Source organism: Syngnathus acus, chromosome 10 (assembly GCF_901709675.1).
Source record: "Syngnathus acus chromosome 10, fSynAcu1.2, whole genome shotgun sequence".
Taxonomy (NCBI): domain Eukaryota; kingdom Metazoa; phylum Chordata; class Actinopteri; order Syngnathiformes; family Syngnathidae; genus Syngnathus; species Syngnathus acus.
Genome location: NC_051095.1, coordinates 22356437 through 22377191, shown reverse-complemented (window position 1 = coordinate 22377191; position 20755 = coordinate 22356437). Strand labels below are relative to the sequence as shown.

The window sequence follows — 20755 nt, the reverse complement described above, 5'->3', positions numbered from 1 at the left end:
CCCCCAACTATGGGTTAAATAGTACCACTGCCCAGTGGGCTCCTCGGGAGAGGAATGGGCTAAGGGAGTCAACCCCTACAGAAAATCAATTTCCCCTTGGGTTGGTGTCAGGAAGGGCATCCGGCTGTAAAAGGTTTTGCTCCAAAAATTTTCTCAGTATAGGCACTCTCAACCACGAGATGGCCATGGACCGTCCCCGGTGGAAGAAAGCCATATTGAGAATCCAGTCCAACCCAGCGGCTCCTGGAAAGCGGACTTTAAACCGATGATGATGATTCAACAGCAAAGTCACATTAAGATATTTCGAGAGAAGGTGGAGTAGCGCGTCATGGATCCATAAATCTAGGACTTAATCATAGGTTTCCCAAGGAAATTACAGATGTATAGGATGAAGTGCAACTACATTGCTATGGCTGCACTTGGGTTATTTTACAATACGTGACGGATTCGGATTGGCCACGGTTAAATACTGCGATGGGATGGTGGACTGGTTGGAGTTTACGGTTTTATCCTTGGTGATGGTTTTGCTGGTACGCATTAATCCCCAGGTGGAGTAACTTTTTATTACGTAAAAGTTAACCAAATGAAATGCCTTCCTTAATTAGAATTTAAGGAATAATTTTGCTAAAACGCAACTGTATTTATACAACACAAAACCCACAACTGGAATAACATGATGTACACAAATGATAAAAGACAATACAGTAGTTAAAATAATATAAACCAATTACAGTCTACCAGATAATGATTCCCAACCACTGTGCTATAGTGCATGAATGTGCCTTGGTATAATGTAGGCCATATGCCTAAAACAAAATAGGATTTTTACTCCTCAATGCGCAAGTCACAACATGGCATCTTGGGAAAAGAAATCTACGTTTGTTGCAGATACGTTCGAACGTATTTGGAAGAATACTTTAACATGTTTACGAGTACGTTTGAACCTATTTGCGTATATGTTTGAAGGCACTCGCGAGTACATTAAAATGTATTTACCACTCAATTTTAATGCTCCATTGGCAGCTGCACAGTCAAGGAGGCAGGTCTTAAAATTCCAACCTTGTCCTAAATTATACAATTCTCTCTGACACACCTAGTAGGTATGGAAACATGGAGCTGCCAATTTGGAGTCAAAATATTTTGACAGGCTACGTTCGAACGTACTTTTAGCTATAAATGCTACAAACATAACATTTTCCCATAATGCCACACGGTGGCCTTGTGCATGCGTGACTAAAAAAAACTTTGTGTTGGCCTATGTTGAAAGTGGAGAAAATAAAACTGTTCATTTGTATGTTTTTTATGGCTGCAGTGCTTGATTTATGGACGATGGGTTATTTACTTCCACATGCACATTCCCCGGCATAAAGAGGGGAACAAAACAGGCCTAGATTTCACATTGAGCAAGTTTTTTATTTGATTGAAATGAGAGCGTCATTATTTCAGTATACGCTATACAGTATAGACTTTTTGTGCCTTTTTTTGTGTGGGTAGTGTGATGTAAAATATGTGCCTTGGCCCAATAAAGATTTTAGAAAACAGCTGCACAATATGTCACTGTGGTGAATGAATGGCCAAACAAGCCATGCACTACATATTTCAACCTCATGGTGGCGATTTTCTTGTAAATATGCCTTACAAGCCACACACGTCCACCCAAAAACCCCGTTGCCTTTGTAGTAATATTTAGTACAACGTACCCCCTTTATAAAATTACAAAGTCACATGATACGTATGTGCGTGTCTCACCTTGGCTGCCTCCTGTGTCACGTTTCAGCATTCATGCATGAACTCACTGAACCCATCTGGTTCAAGTGAAAATAAAGTTGCCAGGCTTGCAGCATCCTGCAGCCGTCATGGCAACCCGCAAGGGAGGGGGTGGGGGAGATGGCTGGTGGGGGCGGAGCTACTGATGTCTTGTAGTGTGTAGTGTGTCTGAGGCTGAGCATGCTGCAGCATTACATGGTGTGGGGATTTTGGGATTGAGATGAGTGAGGTTGATCGTATCTGAAGAGAGACGATGCATTGACAGTTCTCCGGGAGACACCGAGACGGACACTCTTGCTCATAGGCGAGTAAACACGCACACACGCACTCACGTGAATTCCCACATTGGATATGATCCGCTCCTAGACTATGGCACCGTCAGGTTCACGTAATGTCAAACGGGGCTGCAAGAGAGTTTTCTACTGGATCCCGGTCTTTTTCATCGCACTCATAGTGGCTTGGTCGTACTACGCCTTCGTCGTGCAGCTTTGTTTGGGTAAGAAAACACATGTCTGGGCGCTGGGTGTACATTTGTACATCTGGGTTCGTGTGTGAATCTGTGAGAGTGCGTGTGCCTGAATTTGATCATTGAAGGAGTTTTTTATTTTTTTAAATGTGTCCAACATGACAAGTGTCTCAACTCACTTGGTCTTGACAGTTTAGTCACCATTTGGAAATGTAAACATCTTGACATTCTGTAGTTGTTTACTGTACAGGCATGTTTTTTGTTATCAAAATACAGTGTCTTCAAAAACCTCACTACTTCCCTTGTTTAAAGACTTACTGTCATGTTAACGCCCATCTTAATCAAATGAAATCCAACAAGTATAGAACAGTTCTGTGTTGACAAAAATGCAGTGAGGCCTGTCTTGTTTGCACTCTTCCTCCTATGTGCATGAACTGTTAGTGTGCAGACACACAGTTGCAAATCTGCCTTTGAGAACTGTAAAACTGAGGGACTAAGTCTTAGCAAATCCTCTCAGACCCTGAACCCGGACTAAGTGAGCGGGTGTCCTGGAATGAATTTGAGTTTGAAGATGACTTGTTTCAAGTTCAGGGTGACATTATTTATACACGGGGTATAGCGGTCCAATAAAAAGTGTCTTTTTCATCCAGCGGAACAAGTGGCGAAACTGTGACGAATTGAGAACAAGAAGATGGGACAGCGGTTAGCATGTGCTCCGCAAACAGACACAGACACAGTTGTGTGGAACTAGCGTCAGATGACATTCGCTCAGCAGCTCAGTTAATCCCATTGTCGGGTTTATATAATTCACCTCAAGCAATCTGTGGTTGACCCAATTTTTTTTAAAGCAACCAACATCTGCCGTTCAACACTCAGACAATCTATTTGCAAGATGTAGCGATTGATGAAAATGTCAACTTTATGATAATAAGAGTATGAGCACACATTGTCAGTGAAAGCAGTGACCTTTTGTTTAATATGAGTTGATAACTTTGGATAACATGCATATAACTTAACATAGATTTGCTTCTTTCATTTTACAGTTTCCATTGAAGACACGTGGGAGAAAGGTAAGTGTTTCATAAAATAAAATCAAGAAGAATTATTGAACCAATAAGATCAGATGTTGAGTCTGGGAGTCTGTGCAGCTCTTATCAAAACAATTCTTCCAGTCTCTCATCTGGGCCCTGACATACTTTTCCACACCACACTAACTTGGTTAATGCTATGCCACCTTGGTGGAGGTTTTCTACAGCTTTGCTAGGCACATTAAGATGATTCTTTATAAGAAAAGAAGCCTTCCAAACATAATCAGTTGCTAGATATACAATTATACTCCTGTAATATTTGCATTACATGCAACCATTATATTGACAGATAACCATCACATGTATTTCTCCCTGCTTTTCAGTGCTCTATTTAACAGTGTACCATGTCATCTTCATCATGTTTATTTGGGCTTACTGGCAAACTATCTTCACCAAGCCCATGAACCCTCTGAGGGAGGTGAGTGCGACGACGACACATCTTTATTGACCCTGTGAGTTGAGGCATTGTGGGAAGTCCAGAGGTAGATGGCGGGCTCACTGTGTGATTAACTGCTGCATTTTGGCCTAAGATACACACTGCAGAAGTGCCAAAGGGTATGCTCTTAGCTTAACCAATTCAATGCAGCTCTGCATGCATGCAATAAGACCAGGGGTGTCAAACTCATTTTTTTCGTGGGCCGCATTGGAGTCATAGGTTCTTTCGGAGGGCCATTATGACTGTCAACCCAAATAAATGTATGAGCCCCTCATATTATATACAGTAAAAGCTACAAAACAAACTGACAAATAACTCGTTTTCAAATCAGACGAGTAAAAACTGGTCATATATTTAAAATAAAAAGATAATATTAAAAGTGAAGACAGTTTGCAATTCTAGCATTGACACATGAATTTGATGCACAATTTGTCTTCGCGGGCCACATAAAATGATGTGGTGGGCCATATCTGGCCCCCGGGCCTTGGGTTTGACACCTGTGATGTAGACACTGCAGGGGGCATTTGAAGAAAAAAGGCAAATTGCACTTAATTGGGACTTGGGCACTTAATTCCTTCATGAGATGACTTTATTTCCAATTTAGTGATTGATCGTTTTTTGTTCAAGCGTTATGCTTAAACATGTAATTATTGATCTGCTGCTTGGTGCAAAAGGTTTGAGAACCAGTTAAAGTTGAAGTCTGAGAGTTGTTTGGATCAACATTAATAGTTTCTTTAGAAATATTTCAACTCTCCACGCATTTGCCTAGAGGGGCACCAAAAAAAATGGAGTACTCAATAATTTGATGAAAAAAAATCTTTTGGGTTTCAGCTACATGTTGTTTCATTCAGTCCTGCTAGGTAACAAAATGCTTCTAATAGCATTGACAAATATATGGGGAGGAATCAGCAAGCATTGTCAAGACAACTTTGATTTGTATTTCCTTTGTGTCCTGTTCTACAAAGTTCTGCCTGTCCTACTCGGACAAGGAGCTGCTGCACCGTGAAGACCGGGGTGAGTCACAGCAGGAGATCCTGAGGAGAATAGCTAAGGAGCTGCCTATCTACACACGTACTAACTCTGGAGGTAGGTCAAAGTGCAGTTGGCTGTTCATATTGTCATCTGAGCCGAAGTATTTTTTTTTAAACACGACAAACTGAAGAAAATACTGATTAGCATTTATTTATCATTTAATTTCAGAGATATAATTAGATGAGCCATTTAAAGGGGAAGTCAAGCCCAAAATATGTTGTTAGTCTAAACCAGGTATGGGCAAACTACGGCCCGCGGGCCACATCCGGCCCACGGGACCGTTAAATCCGGCCCGCCAACCCTGAATAAATTGTATTATTAAAAAAAGATTTTGGTCATTTTGCTTGCAATGACTGCGTTTCCCCAGTAGATGGGGAACCGCTCGCCTGCGCATTTACTACCGGAAGCCGTGTCAGAAAGCTCGGTGCACACTCACAAGTGCGTGTACGTACTCAGTAGTACGGACATGGCGCACTCGCGCTCTATTTGTATCAGTGCCAAATTTAGAGCGTGGGCTGTAACGACAGCATTCTTGTAATTCGCGCGCTGAGCTTTCAGATACAGTTTTACGCTAAAGCCACCCACAAACCTTCCCCTGGAATCCTTCCATTAAAATGAGTCGCCCAAGGAAAAGCAAGGTGGACACTGAGTGGCAAGTGTTTAAAAAAGAGTGGCCAATTTGGCTCGACGTACGCGACATGACGTTCAGCCACATCAACGTCAACCCGTCACAGATCGAGGTAAACGGACCAACACCTCGGATCTCTCCTAAGAATTGCCCCAAACAAATTTTACTCCAGACTATGACGCACTAGCAAAAAAGGGAGACCAACAACACTGTTCCCACTGAAAATGAAGGGGAGGCTCTCAAGTTTGTTGTAAGAAAATGCATTATGAATATGATTTGTACAAATAGCAGGGATTGAAACTAGTGACCATTCTCATTTTCAAACAATGCAGGATGCTCAAGGACATTGATGCACCACCTGTTTGCGACTAATCTTAACCTGTAAAGTTCTTAAGGCTTACTTTAAGGAAGTGTTTCCCGTTTCCTCACCTCTGTTACCAGGTGTTTGTGAGTTAAAACTCTGCTCTGATTTTCAGATACCCCTCACCGTGTTGCCGTTTTGATTACTTTATTTGGATGTATGCTTTCACCGATTCTTCAAGATGATATATTTGGTCAGAATGTTTGCCGTTTGATGTGATCTCATAAAATAAACATCTTTCATTAACCTGACCTGCAGGCACTGAAGTGATGGAGACTGTTATTCATAATAACAGTGTCGTATTTTATGAGAATCACTGATAGCAGTTTTTTAGTGATTTTTCTTTTTTTTTTAATGCTGTTAATAAATGCATTTGTTTTCAAAAAACTTTTTTTGAATATCCATGCTTTACTACCTACTAAAGGCCAAAACCTTTTATGCAATGACCTTTACAGGTCGTTTATATTACTTCACACAAACACTACATCCATCTGCTCCTGGTTCGGCCCTCCGGTCCAAATTTAGAACCCAGTTCGGCCCGCAAGTCAAAACGTTTGCCCACCCCTGGTCTAAACACATCATTTTGATTAATATTGTGTTTGTGGAATATGAAAAAAAATCACATAACACTGTTAATTCCAATTCTTCCTCCAACTACAATGCAATTTATTGCTAAGATAACACAAACCAGTTTCTATCTAGTATTCAAGTATCTAGCGCAGGGGTGGGCAAACTTTTTGACTCGCGGGCCGAACTGGGTTCTAAATTTGGACCGGAGGGCCGAACCAGGAGCAGATGGACGTAGTGTTTGTGTGAAGTACCGTATTTTCCGCCCTAAAAGGCGCACCGGGTTATAAGGCGCACCTTCAATGAACGGCCCATTTTAAAACTTTGTCCATATATAAGGCGCACCGGATTATAAGGCGCATAAAATAGAAGCTATACTGCATCAAACTGAGGTTGACTAGGGTTGCGGTATGCATCCACTAGCCAATAACCAACGAGCCCTCTGTAAACAATCGCGTTTCTCAAACGATCTCCTATAAAATGATCAGAACTGACTAAAGTTCGATCTAACGCATTGGTACTACTTACCTATGTTTCCCTTCCATATCGATCCGTAGATTTACTCGAAACATTAACAGAGCAGCCTATTTTGACATGAAATAGCCTGGTACGTATAGCAGCTATCGCAATAGCATTAGCCATCCGCAAAGTCTCACGAGCCTCAGCTCGCAATCTCCCATGAGCCTCAGCGAAGTGTAAACAATCGCGTTTCTCAAACGATCTCCTATAAAATGATCGGAACTGACTAAAGTTCGATCTAACGCATTAGTACTACTTACCTATGTTTCCCTTCCATATCGATCCGTAGATTTACTCGAAACATTAACAGAGCAGCCTATTTTGACATGAAATAGCCTCGCGGGTACAACAGCTATTCGGTGACGCCCCCTGACTACAGTTGCCGTAATGCTGGGAAGCGATGCGACCTTGTAATTTACTAGTCGTACTAAAACGTACTGAAACATTTTGGCAGAGCACTGTGTACAACCAGTATGGATCAACAAATTCATCAGTTGATCCATATATAAGGCGCACTGGCCTATAAGGCGCACTGTCGGCTTTTGAGAAAATTTTAGGTTTTTAGGTGCGCCTTTTAGGGCGGAAAATACGGTAATATAAGCGACCTGTAAAGGTCATTGCATAAAAGATTTTGGCCTTTAGTAGGTAGTAAAGCATGGATATTCCAAACAAGTTTTTTGAAAACAAATGCATTTATTAACAGCATTTAAAAAAAAAAATCACTAAAAAACTGCTATCAGTGATTCTCATAAAATACGACACTATTATTATGAATAACAGTCTCCATCACTTCAGTGCCTGCAGGTCAGATTAATGAAAAATGTTTATCTTATGAGATCACATCAAACAGCAAACATTCTGACCAAATATATCATCTTGAAGAATCGGTGAAAGCATACATCCAAATAAAGTAATCAAAACGGCAACACGGTGAGGGGTATCTGAAAATCAGAGCAGTTTTAACTCACAAACACCTGGTAACAGAGGTGAGGAAACGGGAAACACTTCCTTAAAGTAAGCCTTAAGAACTTTACAGGTTAAGATTAGTCGCAAAAAGGTGGTGCATCAATGTCCTTGAGCATCCTGCATTGTTTGAAAATGAGAATGGTCGCTAGTTTCAATCCCTGCTATGTGTACAAATCATATTCAAAATGCATTTTTTACAACAAACTTGGGAGCCTCCCCTTCATTTTCAGTGGGAACAGTGTTGTTGGTCTCCCTTTTTTGCTAGTGCATCATAGTCTGGAGTAAAATTAGTTGTGGCAATTCTTAGGAGAGATCCGTTTACCTCGATCTGTGACGGGTTGATGTGGCTGAACGTCACGTCGCGTACGTCGAGCCAAATTGGCCACTCTTTTAACATTCGGCACTCACTTCTTTTCTTTGGGCCACTCATTTTAATGGAAGGATTCCAGGGGAAGGTTTGTGGGTGGCTTTAGCGTAAAACTGTATCTGAAAGCTCAGCGAGCGAATTACAAGAATGCTGTCGTCACAGCCCACGCTCTAAATTCGGGACTGATACAAAGAGAGCGCGAGTGCGCCATGTCCGTACTACTGAGTACGTACGTACACGCACTTGTGAGTGTGCACCGAGCTTTCTGACACGGCTTCCGGTAGTAAATGCGCAGGCGAGCGGTTCCCCATCTACTGGGGAAACGCAGTCATTGCAGGCAAAATGACAAAAAAAAAAAAGTTTAATAATACAATTAATTCAGGGTTGGCGGGCCGGATTAAACGGTCCCGTGGGCCGGATGTGGCCCGCGGGCCGTAGTTTGCCCACCCCTGATCTAGCGGGTGTAGTTAATTCACAGAATTGCTCAGAATAATGTTTCCTGATCACTTGCTTGCTTTGACACTTGTCGCTTGGCAGAGTTCATAGGCTCAATCTTATTTGCCCTATATTGGCCACTGAAAGAAAAACAATCATGCCACTGATGCCAGCCGTTTGACTGAATCGTAAACTTGGGGCCTTCAGCGCTGTAGCCCTGCGCACAGAGTGGAGCGGAACAGGAAGTCAGACAGACGCAGAGTCGCAGACTAAGAAAATCCATCTGCCAAGAAGCAGCAATATTGAGACAAATTTACCCGCTATATGCCTTCATTTAATTAATCATCTGCTCAAGTGCTTGCAAGGCACTGCTGATGGTGGTTTGAGTAAATTGTCTGTTTCCTCAGCAATCCGTTTCTGTGACCGCTGCCAGCTGCTGAAGCCTGATCGATGTCACCATTGTTCAGTTTGTGATAAGTATGTCTTTCTCTCTCCATCTCTGCTCATGTGCTGAAAAAAAAAGACGAACTGATGATGTTCCGACTGACAGGATAGGGTCCAATAACACTGACATTTGACTGTGCTGTGTTTCAGATGTATTCTAAAGATGGATCACCACTGTCCCTGGTATGTACCTTGATGTGGCATAGTCAGGACATTATTTCAAAATGACAGAAAATGCCTGAACAAAATACGATCTAGTTACTGGTTTGGTTTCAGAAAACAAGTATTTTTACATTTTACGAGTATGTTCAGTAAAGTCTTTTGCGACACACCTCCTGCATCTCCTATCCTTCTGCACCGCAATACCACTGTTCTTATGCCGGTCGTATCATTTTATATTGTTGTACCGTAATTTTCGGACTATAAGTCGCGGTTTTTTTCATAGTTTGGGTGGGGGGGCGACTTATACTCAGGAGCGACTTATATGTTTTTTTTCACAAAGTTTTACTTGATCATTAACACATCACTTACTTACAAGTATAGTTGACCACTTCACATGTTATTTTTAGTATAGTTGATCACTTCACATGCTTTGATATCTTTATCTTGAACATATTCAAAACATGAAAAATAGAGAGAAAAAATCAAATAAAGTAATGAACACTTTCAAGCGCCATATCCTCTGGACATGTCCTCTGTCACCAGGATGACATAAAGGACGAGAAATTTGATCGATGGATTTAATGATTTGGAGTGACACAAATGGTTTGATAATATTGTTGTTTATGGAATAGTTTTTTTTAAATAACTGAATGTTACGTCAGGCCCGTTCTCAGCTCCTCGTTTGTGTTTGTCACGTTAGCATACCGTATCGTTTAGCCTGTTGTTGCTCGTTCATGTCTGTTCTTGGTGTTGGATTTTGTCGAATAAATTGCCCCCAAAATGCGACTTATACTCCGGAGCGACTTATATATGTTTTTTTTCACATTTTTGGGCATTTTATGGCTGGTGCGACTTATACTCCGGAGCGACTTATAGTCCGAAAATTACGGTATTTATCTGCCACACCGTAAAGCCAGTTTGTGAAAATATTGTCTGACAATAATCCGGTCCTTGGTGCTAAAAAGGTAGGGGAACGCCAACAACGGCAACTAACGTCGGTTCTTGAAGCTTTTCCCGAGAACCGAGGCTAAGATTTCCCGCCATTTTGTGTCGAAAACCGAATAAGTCGACTTCCGGGGTTCCACTGTATTTGAATACTATTCCACATTTTGTCCACATTTGCAAGAATAATAATGTTATTTTTCTCACTCTTGTTTTATTTCATTCTCTCAGGGTGAACAATTGTGTGGGATTCTCCAACTACAAGTCATTCATGCTGTTTTTGGCATATTCTCTACTTTACTGCCTTTTTATAACCGCGACAGACCTTCAATACTTCATTAAGTTTTGGATGGTACGTGCATCTTCATGAAATATGTCCAGTTCGCTGAAATGGAATTTGGAAAAACTTAGTTGTTGGTAGATGACAAACATGTACTGTGCATTTTTCCACAAGGCTGGGGGTAAAGCCCATTTTCGTCTGAAAGAATACCTGGTAATCATTTTAGCCATTTGGCATAAACTGAGTAGTAAGTTATTTAGCTCTCACACCTTCTTACTAGAGTAGATGACTTCTTCCAAGATAGTCCGTGCTTGACCAGATGCAGCATCGGCTCTGTTGTCATGTAGTATTTGTGTTGCTTCCCCCCACAGAATGGCTTTCCAGACACACAGGCCAAGTTCCACATTCTGTTCCTCTTCTTCTCTGCCTCCATGTTCTCAGTCAGCCTCGCTTCGCTTTTCATCTACCACTGCTGGCTTGTCTTCAAGAATAGATCCACTCTTGGTAGGTATTTTCTGTATTGTGTCTGTCTGTCTGAATCCTGAATCTAGAAAAAAAAAAAAGAGTCTGTGTCGTGTTAAAGCCAGATAAAAGACTGTGACCCAAGTCTGGGACCTCAGGGCTCCCACTATGTTTTCCCCTCTGCTATATTTAACTCCATGTTATACTGAACTCCATTACAACCATCTCTGTGCTCTCCTATCAGAGGCTGTTCGTGCGCCAGTGTTTCGTCATGGCATCGACAAGAACGGATTCAGTCTGGGCTCCAGTAAGAACTTCCGGCAAGTGTTTGGCGATGAAGCCAAATACTGGCCTTTTCCAATTTTCTCCAGGTAAGGCTCTTTGGGCCCAGCTGACACACAGTATAGCTCTAGGCACCTGAGTTCCCCTGAATCTTTATCTTACCAAGACATATAAGCAATTTCATTTCAACTTTGTGGGAACAATTTGGAAAAGGCCTCCTTCTCTTCGAGCTTCGCTGCAAAAAGAATGATCCATAAAGGCTTGCTTTATTAATGAGTTTAAGGATGACTTGGAGAGCCATGATCTCAACTCCATCAGGCACCTCTGGGATGAACCCTTCCTTCCTTCCTTCCTTCCTTCCTTCCTTCCTTCCTTCCTTCCTTCCTTCCTTCCTTCCTTCCTTCCTTCCTTCCTTCCTTCCTTCCTTCCTTCCTTCCTTCCTTCTTTCTTTCTTTCTTTCTTTCTTTCTTTCTTTCTTTCTTTCTTTCTTTCTTTCTTTCTTTCTTTCTTTCTTTCTTTCTTTCTTTCTTTCTTTCTTTCTTTCTTTCTTTCTTTCTTTCTTTCTTTTCATATCTTGGTCAGATGAGTTGGAGCCTATCCCAGGTTGCTGACTTTGGGCTAGAAATGTGGAAGAAAACTGGAATGCCCATTCATCACATGCAAATACCACAAAGATTCAAACATAGAATTTTTAGCTCACGAGCCAGACATACTAACCACAGTGCTCCACCTTCAAATATATTAGACAAAATCTCTTGACCTGAGACTTTCCAATACTGTCTGCAAAGAATGTGTTTTCTTTGTGTTTCCCCTTCTACAGTTTAGGAGATGGTTGTTCGTTCCCAACATGCCTGGTGAATATTGACCCTGAGCAATCTTCTTCGCCCACAAGCTGCAACCCACCACCGAAGAGGTACATTCAAAAATATTGACAAATAACAACATAAACTTGTCTGCAAGCCAGTGATTTGCGAAGTTGCCCATAAAGTGAGCAGACTAAAGGAACACGTCACATCTGCATCCACCAAGTGTATCGAATTCCCCATCAGCGTTGTAACGTTCTGCATTCGAACTTTTTTGAAACAATGAAAAACAAACCTAATGTCCTCCCAAACATAGTCAATAGCTGAGATACGGTAGCAACTCCCAGTTTAACACATCGAGATGTAAATAGCATGAAAGAAAAACTGCAATTCTGACCTTTTATATTTTAGACCCAAGTAAAATACTTTTTGCACATTATTATTATCTTTATATCATGATCTTGAAACTTCAGCGACTAATCAGAGATTTAGAATAATAGATTCAGTGTTTGATGTGAGGGAACATCACTCATTTATAATTACTGTTAAGTTCTGCATTTAAAGAGAAAATCAAGTGAATGTATTTTTTGAAGTGACTTATTTTGCTGCTTTTAAATTGTATGTATTTATACCTCCAGTAAAACAGAAGGTCGCCACTTCCCCTTCAAGCCAATGGGGGAGAGTCAAAGTCGACTGCTTAGCAGTACCACCTCTTGGACTGAAAGTGACATTGCTGCAGATGACAAGAATGGTATATAGTACGATCCTGTACAGTGCTTTTTAGTTGATCATATTTTTCTGACAATATTATGACGATTGTTTCTCACCGTTGTTTAGGAACTAATAATCCACTGATGACCGTGGAAAATGAAGCATAGAGCCCAGATCTCCTTTTGAGAAATGTAAGTTTACATACATGAAGACATGATCTATGAATGTCACTGATGTATTTTTTTCTTTTTTAATAGGTCAGTACTGCGCCCTTTTCAGTTAGATGTGTCAACGACGGCGACATCACTACTGTACTTCCCTGACATTTAAACACGGAAAGGATGCCTCGAATGTCGGCAGCATGAACCTGTTATTGTCTGAAAGGTTGTGGATTTTCATGTGATAATTCTCAATTCGCATTCCAATGATCTCTATGATCATAGTATGATCGTAGTATGTCCTTGTGATATACATGAGAAAGCACAGAGAGCTGTGGGAGAGCTATGTAGTTGTTTATCTTGTGTTGTTTTTCATAGTGTGGTGAATCCTAAGGTATGTCTTAATAGGTTTGCCAAATGGTTGCGCATCAAAAGTAGGTAATTCTGTTCATTTGGTGGTGGTGGCAGCAGACACGAGATCCTTTGAATGCTCTCATCTCAGGATATCAAAACAAATGTATCTTTTTGTGGTTAAGTGTACCACAATATGCTCGGAAACAACATGTCTAGAGTATAAATAAGGGCTATTCAGATTGTATTGAGAACAACTGTACAGCATTGTGGCTTCTTTGCAAAATATATCCAATTGTAAAAGTGAAACTTTGATTCACTGCACAGAGTGAAGTATTTAGCTGTTTTATTAATTTCTTATGATTTAAGCTAAAATTCTCATTCAAGAAATAATTCAGCAAGTTGAGAACAGCAAGTTGTGCAAAAATTTCTGAAGCATTGAGTAGTTGGGCATGCATGAAAAAAATCAAGTTCAGTTGAAAGGGTACAAGTGCATTTTGTCTCTTGCTGAAATTTCACCTAGAAGCCAAACATCGCTGTGAGCATGAGTTTTACATTCTGAATTGTTTACAGCACTAAAATATTTTTTTATGACATAATTTATTGAAATTACTTTCACTCTCAAAATTATTCTCTAAAATTAGAAGAATTTAAGCTTGCATTTCTTTATGCCTTACTGTGACAGTCATGGTATATTTTTCTATTCTCTCTGTGTGAGTCTAAATACAGTTTGGTCATGATCTGTTTTTGTGATCTTTGCAACAATTAAAAAAAGCAGTGCTTTTTTGTCATCGTTTCCATTCCGTGGCTCACCTAAGGGCAAATTTTCAGACATTCAAATGTGAAAAGTGATATTTTCATTAGAGAAGCTTTGAGCCTTTATTTACAAAATAATCTATAAACAACCCTCTGTATTATATATTTTGTGTCAAGTACACTGCAAAGCAGAAAAAATAATCAACATGACACTGAACTGTAGTGTTGGCTCGTGAGTGAACGATTCGTCCAAAAGAACGATTTCTTTCAGTGAACGAGAGTGAACGAATCACTTCCTAAAGTGATTTGTTCTTTTTTCAGTTCATATGACTTCAACCAGTAGGTGTTGGTAATGCGCATTGAAGCTGGTGCCACCTCGCCGTAGAACAAAACGAAGAAGAAAATGACGTAACTTCCCGTTCACGAACGAGTCGTGAATTGCATTTCCCGTTCACCAACTGAACGGATCTGTGAGTGAACGAGCCGGCGAGTGAGTGATTTGCATTTCCAGTTCATCGCGAGAACGGATCAGTGAGGGAACGAATCCTGACTTTCCCGTTCGCGAACGAGTTAATGTCAGTGAAAGTGTTGCGTCTCCTGGCATAAACTATGTAAACCAGAATGTAGATTTACGATTTGCCAAGGAAAGAAAGAACCACTCACTGAAACACCGCTTCTTTTATGCATGTTTTCTCCAAGCTAACGGCTAACTTTATTGCATGAAGGGATGCGCCGTTATGCAACAACGGGGAGATGATGCTTCTCTTTGGGTAATCTTGATTTTATAACACTTATAGTAGTTTTTAAATAACGTGTATGCATATATACGCCTAAATATTGTTATCCAATATATCTACTGCAGTTATACATTGGATTGCTGCTTTGAAATTTACTTTTAATATATTTTTTTTTTTAAATAAACATTTATGTTAAAACTTGTCTGGTGTTTTATTCCTTGTTTTTATATTCACCAATTAAAAATCAGACATTTGGTTAACTGCTTTATATGACAATGTGTTTTACGTTGTTGTTTGAGTTGGTGTCCCCCAAAATAACAAATGTCGGCATAACGGATTTTTTTCCAACTTTTTATTCAAACACATTAGGTATAATAACACCATCAACTACAATCCAATAAATACAAAATTAAAACAATGTCGGCATAACGTGTGTCGGCTGGCATAGCAGCAACGCTGTCTGTCACTCACTCGTGAATCTTCGCGAACGAACCTGAAAATGGCGGTTTAACTAATAGAGCGTTCGAATGACGTCACAGATCAAACAGCCAATCAGAAAGTGGGGGTGAGGGCGGGTGTGGCACTTTTCAGTTTCAGTTAAGCTTTGACCATGAATTTTCCCTAATGAAGTGGCCTGTGATTAAGTACACCTGAAAATGGCGGTGTACCTAATAGAGTGTCCGAATGACGTCACAGATCAAACAGCCAATCAGAAAGTGGGGGTGAGGGCGGGTGTGGCACTTATCACTTTCACTTAAGCTTTGACTATGATTTTTCCCTAATGAAGTGGCCTGAAGTGAGTAGGTACACCTGAAAATGGTGGTGTACCTAATGGAGTGTCCGAATGACGTCACAGATCAAACAGCCAATCAGGAGGTGGGGGTGAGGGCGGGTGTGGCACCTTTCACTTTCACTTAAGCTTTTTCCCTAATGAGGTGGCCTGTGATTAGGTACACCTCATGGACACTTCAATAGGTACACTACACGAGGTAAAAAAAAAAAAAGAATAAATAAATAAGAAAGTGTAGCAAACGATTCGGTGAACGATTCTTTTGAACAAATCTTTTGAGTGAACCGATTCTAAAGATTCAGTTCAAACTGGAATGCACATCACCAGTACAAAAGAGTGCAGACGGCCGGAGACTGCCCGGTCGGAATAGCCGACTGGTTAGTAGCACGGGCTCTTGCTCGGAAAGAACTTGGTTCGATCCCAGGGGTGAGCGTACGTCCAACTGTGCTTTTAAAATTGTAAACAAATGCAAGTATTTATGTGGAAATACATAAGGTGGCCCCGCCCCCAAGTTGGCAGAGCTAACCAATGGATCACGCCCACTACCTAGGGGGCGGGGTGAAATCCAGTAGTGTAAGGGGTGGGGCGAAGAGAGTTAGGGTTTCAAAGTAGGGTTTAAAGCTAGGGTAAGGGTTTCAAAGTAGGGTAGGCGAAGGGTTAGGGTTAACCCCGAATCACTTTAGGAAGTCATTCGTTCACTGAAAAACGATTAGTTCTTTTGAACGAATCGTTCACTCACGAGCCAACACTATTGACCAGGGGAGTGAAGACATTTTATATGCAGTGCATGCCAGAAAACATGTACAAATTTTTATTTACTATTCAACACAGCTTTTGTTGAAAAAACTTTTGGACCATCCAGTTCCCCTATGCAGCATGTTAGAGCAAGAAAGCAACACAAACAGAACATTCAAAGGCTAACACGACACATGAACTCCACCAAAACCAAAAGGGATGCATGTTAATGCAACAAGACGGAGTAAAGGTGTTTTGTTTTTTACTTTTATTACAACACTAAAACTACAACAGTAACCCTCATTAAAATAAAACGAAAGAAAATGGACTCACAACAGAGTATTCTAGCAAGATAACCTCTGCAAGTAGCAACTACAGGTGAGTTTTCCTACGTTTCGGTTTGGAGATCAGTGTGACACCATGTGGGCATACAGTACGATTGCGATCAGTAAAGGACAGCATTTGTGTGCATACAAAATCCAATAGAGGCTTAAACATTTCTCAGATACATAAATATCGAAATGTATTAAGATGTATAACAGACTTCTCACATTTGGGAGTTTAGATGGCAATAAAGCAAACAAAGGAAGTATACAATTGCAAAACTATACCATCTGTGTGCATACACACCCACAAAGAGCTCCCTTTTCCATTTTGAGGCAATACGGTAAATTGGTGGAGCGTAGACCTGTGCATTTTGTTAGATAACTAGCACAATAACTTAAAAGTTTAAAAGGATGCAGTCAATCTTAAGCCTGTGTGTGGCAAAACGTTCGAACATTATGTGAGCGCTGCGTGTTCACAATGTCAGACGTGATCGGAGAGAAAGCAAGGAAGAGCAGAGACGTCAGATACATACGTATTTTCCATATAAAATCAAGTTAGAGCTTTAAAGTGCAAAAACAATTCTACAGAATATTTTAGTAAAACTAAAATCCCATTTTTTTTTCAAGCATGTTCAATTGTACGGAACCAACCAGATGCCTGCGCTGCTTTGCAGGAGTACTTGATTAATCTCACACCGGCGCAGCAGCGTCACGTGCGAGGCAAACTGGGGTACTTTCCACCGTTAGCAATCATTTCGGTTGTGTACGACAAGCAGAATCGATGACAAACAGCTGGCTGGAGGAAACAATTCCTCCCTTATCTCCATTCTAATCATCCGCTTGTCCAAGCTTGGCCTCTGGGCAGGATGGTGCGAGTGCGCTGTCAAGACTGCTGCTTGTTAGCTTCTTCTTCGTAAGCGTTCCCTGTTCCGTTCTGGACGTAGGCTGATCCAGAGCCGAGCCCATACAAGTGGCCACAGTACTTTGCATCGTCAATATGATCCTCAAAGAACATCTGTTGGAAAGACATACATGAAACCTACACGTTCGCTCAATCTTCACAACGCAAGAGCTGTATTGAACATTTGACTTGACAAAAGTCCAAGGGTCCTTGTTGGTGTGTTAAGGGACCTACCTCTCTCATCTTGAAGAAAGCCATGCCAGTAAGTAAAGAGTCAGAGCCCGCTTGATGCTGTGGTCCGATCCTCTCGAGCTCCAGCTGCTCAGCTACTTCCTGCAGTCCACCCTGAATACATACATACGACACCTGACAATCATGCCACCAGCCACATCCCGCAACAAAACCAAATAATCCTAATGATGACAGAGTTCAACAATGTTTCATACCTTAAGAATTTTGCAGCTCTTCATGAGGTATTTGACATCATAAATGACTGGGAAGTACAAGCGAACAAGCTCAAAAAAATCAATCTCTTCCTCAGGCAGTTTGGCGTTGGAGAGAACCTTGATTAGGTATCCAAAGTCGTAGCCACTGTAACACAGTCGCACGTCATTAAGGGCACAGAATCGCTGTCGCTTCAACACAAGCATCTGGACCAATTGAATATGGTCGAGAAGAGGGCTGCACAACATATCGAAAGAAATATGGATATTGCAATACCAGCCCTATGCAATACGCATATCGCACAGACATGTATTTAATTAGCTAAGAGTATGTTGAGTTTGCGTATTTTGTTGCATGAAAAAAAAAAAAAGGTATACATATATTTTTTTGTGATAGGAAAAATGTTCATAGTGCAAAGGATCTGTGGATCTTGCAATGAGTTTGATTTATTTGTAGAAACCTCGACTTTATCATTTCTGTATACTGCGAAGAAAGTTTTATGAATAAAGACAAGGAATATTGTATTATTCCTTATCGTTGGGTTATTGCAAGTTGTTAAATTTTCTTCAAATGGATGTGATGGCATTGCCTATTGATTTAGGGAAGGTATAATTCAATTGATAAAATATTCTGGAGTTAGAATTCATGTATTTATGTTATTTATAGATCTAGATATGTATAAAAATACATATCAAGACACTATATAGCTGGTCACATAATTATTATAATCTAGCCATTTTCAGCAGTAAACAGTTAATAACCAACCACGGCTCATGTGACGTTCGCAAGTTGAGCCGTGATTGGTTATTTTCTGAGCCTGAGTACATGTGATTTCATTTTCAGACGAAAGCAAGTGGCAAAATGCATTTTCAAAGGTGTTAATCGCAGAACTCCTTCTACACGGATCCCGGGGACCATTATTCTGCACAATACTAATTTTTTTTTAAGGTTAATAATATATATTAAAAAAATACAAAAAAATAAATGTTGTGAGAGCCTGCCCCACTCAAAATAACAGAAAACGGATAAAAGATGTGAGAGGATACCTGTGAAATGACAGCCACTTAATTCCGTCACACAGTACTACTCCTGAAGTCATCATCAGCTCAGCAAAATACAACGACTCGATGCCGTCGTCCTCGAGCTTCTTAAACTGAATGCCTGCAGTTGTCAGGAGCTCGATAGAGTCCTGCGCGTACATATCCTCTCTAAATAGGAGACGGGGAAGCATGTAGATTTCAGGGATGATTCGATTTCTAATTTTAGAATGCTGACATCCCATTACATCACACAGTTCTACCTGTGTGCAGCTAATTGCCCGTTTGCTAATGGAAGATACAATTCACGTGTAAAGCAATCAAGCATTTCACTGTATTGAAATGCCATGACAAGTGTTAGAGAGACAGTTGAGTCATCTTACGTGAGGTTAAACTTAAAATTGAACTGCCACGTCGATGTCCCCGGAGGATATTCGCCTTGTTCGTTCATAAAGGTGAGGCCCAGCTGGATTATCTTGAGCAAATCCACATTGCAGCGCATTAACTGGTACTGATAATCAGCATTGCTTCGGAATTCTCCTATCGGTCTGGCTACTACGCCCGGAAACTCGGTGTCCTGTGGAGTACAAACTTGGTACCAAAATGGGAAACCGCCATGCCTAAAAGTACAGTCGTTTCAAGATATATAGTACCTCAACATGTCACTCACTCACCATGGCGATATAGTTGTATTTTCGAATGACATGTCTAATTCTCTTCAGCTCTTCCTCCAGGTTGTTGGCCCATACCTCACATATTCTTTGGCTGTGATCCACAGTAGCTGCGGGCATAGTGCCACTGCAACATGCAAACAGACAAATAAACAGTTGTTAAAAAAAATAAAAAAGCGACTTGTAGTGGTTGTACATAGAGCAGGTGCCAAGCCAAATGATGGCATGGGTATCAACATACGCAATGACTGTAAAAACAAATAATGCTCTGACTATTGACAGTGGGCGTCGGGTACTCCTGCTGACTTTCTGAATTCAATTAACAAGTTAAGCAAACATTGTGGGGTGCCACTGTCGCTTTGTTAGCTGACTGTTAACATTAGCTCGCAAGCAGTACTTTGGGCTACCGGGCAGCTAGCACACTGCTAACGCGTGCAAGGCAGATTGGTTCCCAGTGTGCATTTCATTTCCACGAGGATTTCTTGTTCACACTTGTCCCACGGAATCGGCAAGAGCGTGCGTTGACGTGAGAAGTGAAGTTAGAGCAGGACACACGCACACACTCGGGTGCCACTTGGACTCACTGAAGCTTCGTTAACTTACCCTTCCCCAAAACGCACGCTTGTGTGTGTGTGTTTCAAGCGTGTGCTAGCTCAACCTCTTTAAATTCACCTTGGTTACTGTGCAGTGGATTTCCTCTCTAACTTTTGTTTTAATAGCTTACAAGTCAGCATTGAATTGATGTCAACCTGCGGCTGCCATCATAGCTAACCTCCAACGTGACGTCATGACGTAAACCATCACGCCACGTGCGTATGCTGCTCACTAAGAATACCCTGTTCCGCAGTGTCGTGAAAAGAAATAATAAAATAGAGTAATTTCACCGAAATGTATGATAATGGGTATTTCATCCATCAAACACATTAAATAGTTAAATAAGTTAGTCATACATAAAAACTAAAATTAAAACCCTTCTTGGGTACATGCAGATTAATGTGAAGGGCTACCAGTTTGACACACACTTTTGATTTAATAAATTCGCTCAAATTTCTTTTAGTAGTGTTTCTACTGTACGTTATAGTCATTTACGTTAAGATGCTGATCATGTTAATCACTTCTCACAATAATTAG

The 20755-nt window shown here is 40.8% G+C and overlaps 2 protein-coding genes across 7 annotated transcripts; one reads left to right on the top strand and one right to left on the bottom strand.

The window, feature by feature from the left end:
- Positions 1 to 1898: 1898 nt before the first annotated feature.
- Positions 1899 to 14011, top strand: zdhhc2 (zinc finger DHHC-type palmitoyltransferase 2). 2 transcript variants are annotated; one of them, XM_037261561.1, is made up of 14 exons: positions 1899 to 2263; positions 3277 to 3303; positions 3645 to 3739; positions 4723 to 4843; positions 9040 to 9109; positions 9227 to 9259; positions 10412 to 10532; positions 10635 to 10673; positions 10832 to 10964; positions 11167 to 11293; positions 12025 to 12117; positions 12646 to 12758; positions 12845 to 12909; positions 12976 to 14011. In XM_037261561.1, the coding sequence occupies exons 1-13, from the start codon at positions 2137 to 2139 to the stop codon at positions 12883 to 12885; spliced, it is 1140 nt and encodes a 379-aa protein (XP_037117456.1). In that variant the 5' UTR covers positions 1899 to 2136; the 3' UTR covers positions 12886 to 12909; positions 12976 to 14011. The 2 variants fall into 2 exon arrangements, with proteins under 2 accessions (XP_037117456.1, XP_037117457.1); XM_037261562.1 differs by lacking the exon at positions 10635 to 10673 and having other exon boundaries at positions 1903 to 2263.
- Positions 10903 to 20415, bottom strand: cnot7 (CCR4-NOT transcription complex, subunit 7). 5 transcript variants are annotated; one of them, XM_037261563.1, is made up of 8 exons: positions 20228 to 20415; positions 19628 to 19751; positions 19337 to 19530; positions 18963 to 19124; positions 17919 to 18063; positions 17707 to 17817; positions 16189 to 17586; positions 13789 to 14040 (listed from the first exon to the last, which is right to left on the bottom strand). In XM_037261563.1, the coding sequence occupies exons 2-7, from the start codon at positions 19742 to 19744 to the stop codon at positions 17455 to 17457; spliced, it is 861 nt and encodes a 286-aa protein (XP_037117458.1). In that variant the 5' UTR covers positions 19745 to 19751; positions 20228 to 20415; the 3' UTR covers positions 13789 to 14040; positions 16189 to 17454. The 5 variants fall into 5 exon arrangements, with proteins under 5 accessions (XP_037117460.1, XP_037117458.1, XP_037117459.1 ...); XM_037261564.1 differs by having other exon boundaries at positions 20297 to 20415; XM_037261565.1 differs by lacking the exons at positions 13789 to 14040; positions 16189 to 17586 and adding an exon at positions 10903 to 11007.
- Between the last annotated feature and the right edge of the window lie 340 nt (positions 20416 to 20755).

Coding starts and splice junctions, on each gene's coding strand:
- zdhhc2 (XM_037261561.1), top strand. CDS start 2,137: ATGGCACCGTCAGGTTCACGTAATGTCAAACGGGGCTGCAAGAGAGTT. Junction 3,740..4,722: donor CCATGAACCCTCTGAGGGAG/GTGAGTGCGACG, acceptor TGTTCTACAAAG/TTCTGCCTGTCCTACTCGGA. Junction 4,844..9,039: donor CACACGTACTAACTCTGGAG/GTAGGTCAAAGT, acceptor CTGTTTCCTCAG/CAATCCGTTTCTGTGACCGC.
- cnot7 (XM_037261563.1), bottom strand. CDS start 19,744: ATGCCCGCAGCTACTGTGGATCACAGCCAAAGAATATGTGAGGTATGG. Junction 19,125..19,336: donor AATTTTAAGTTTAACCTCAC/GTAAGATGACTC, acceptor TCTCCTATTTAG/AGAGGATATGTACGCGCAGG. Junction 18,064..18,962: donor AAGTGGCTGTCATTTCACAG/GTATCCTCTCAC, acceptor ACTGTGTTACAG/TGGCTACGACTTTGGATACC.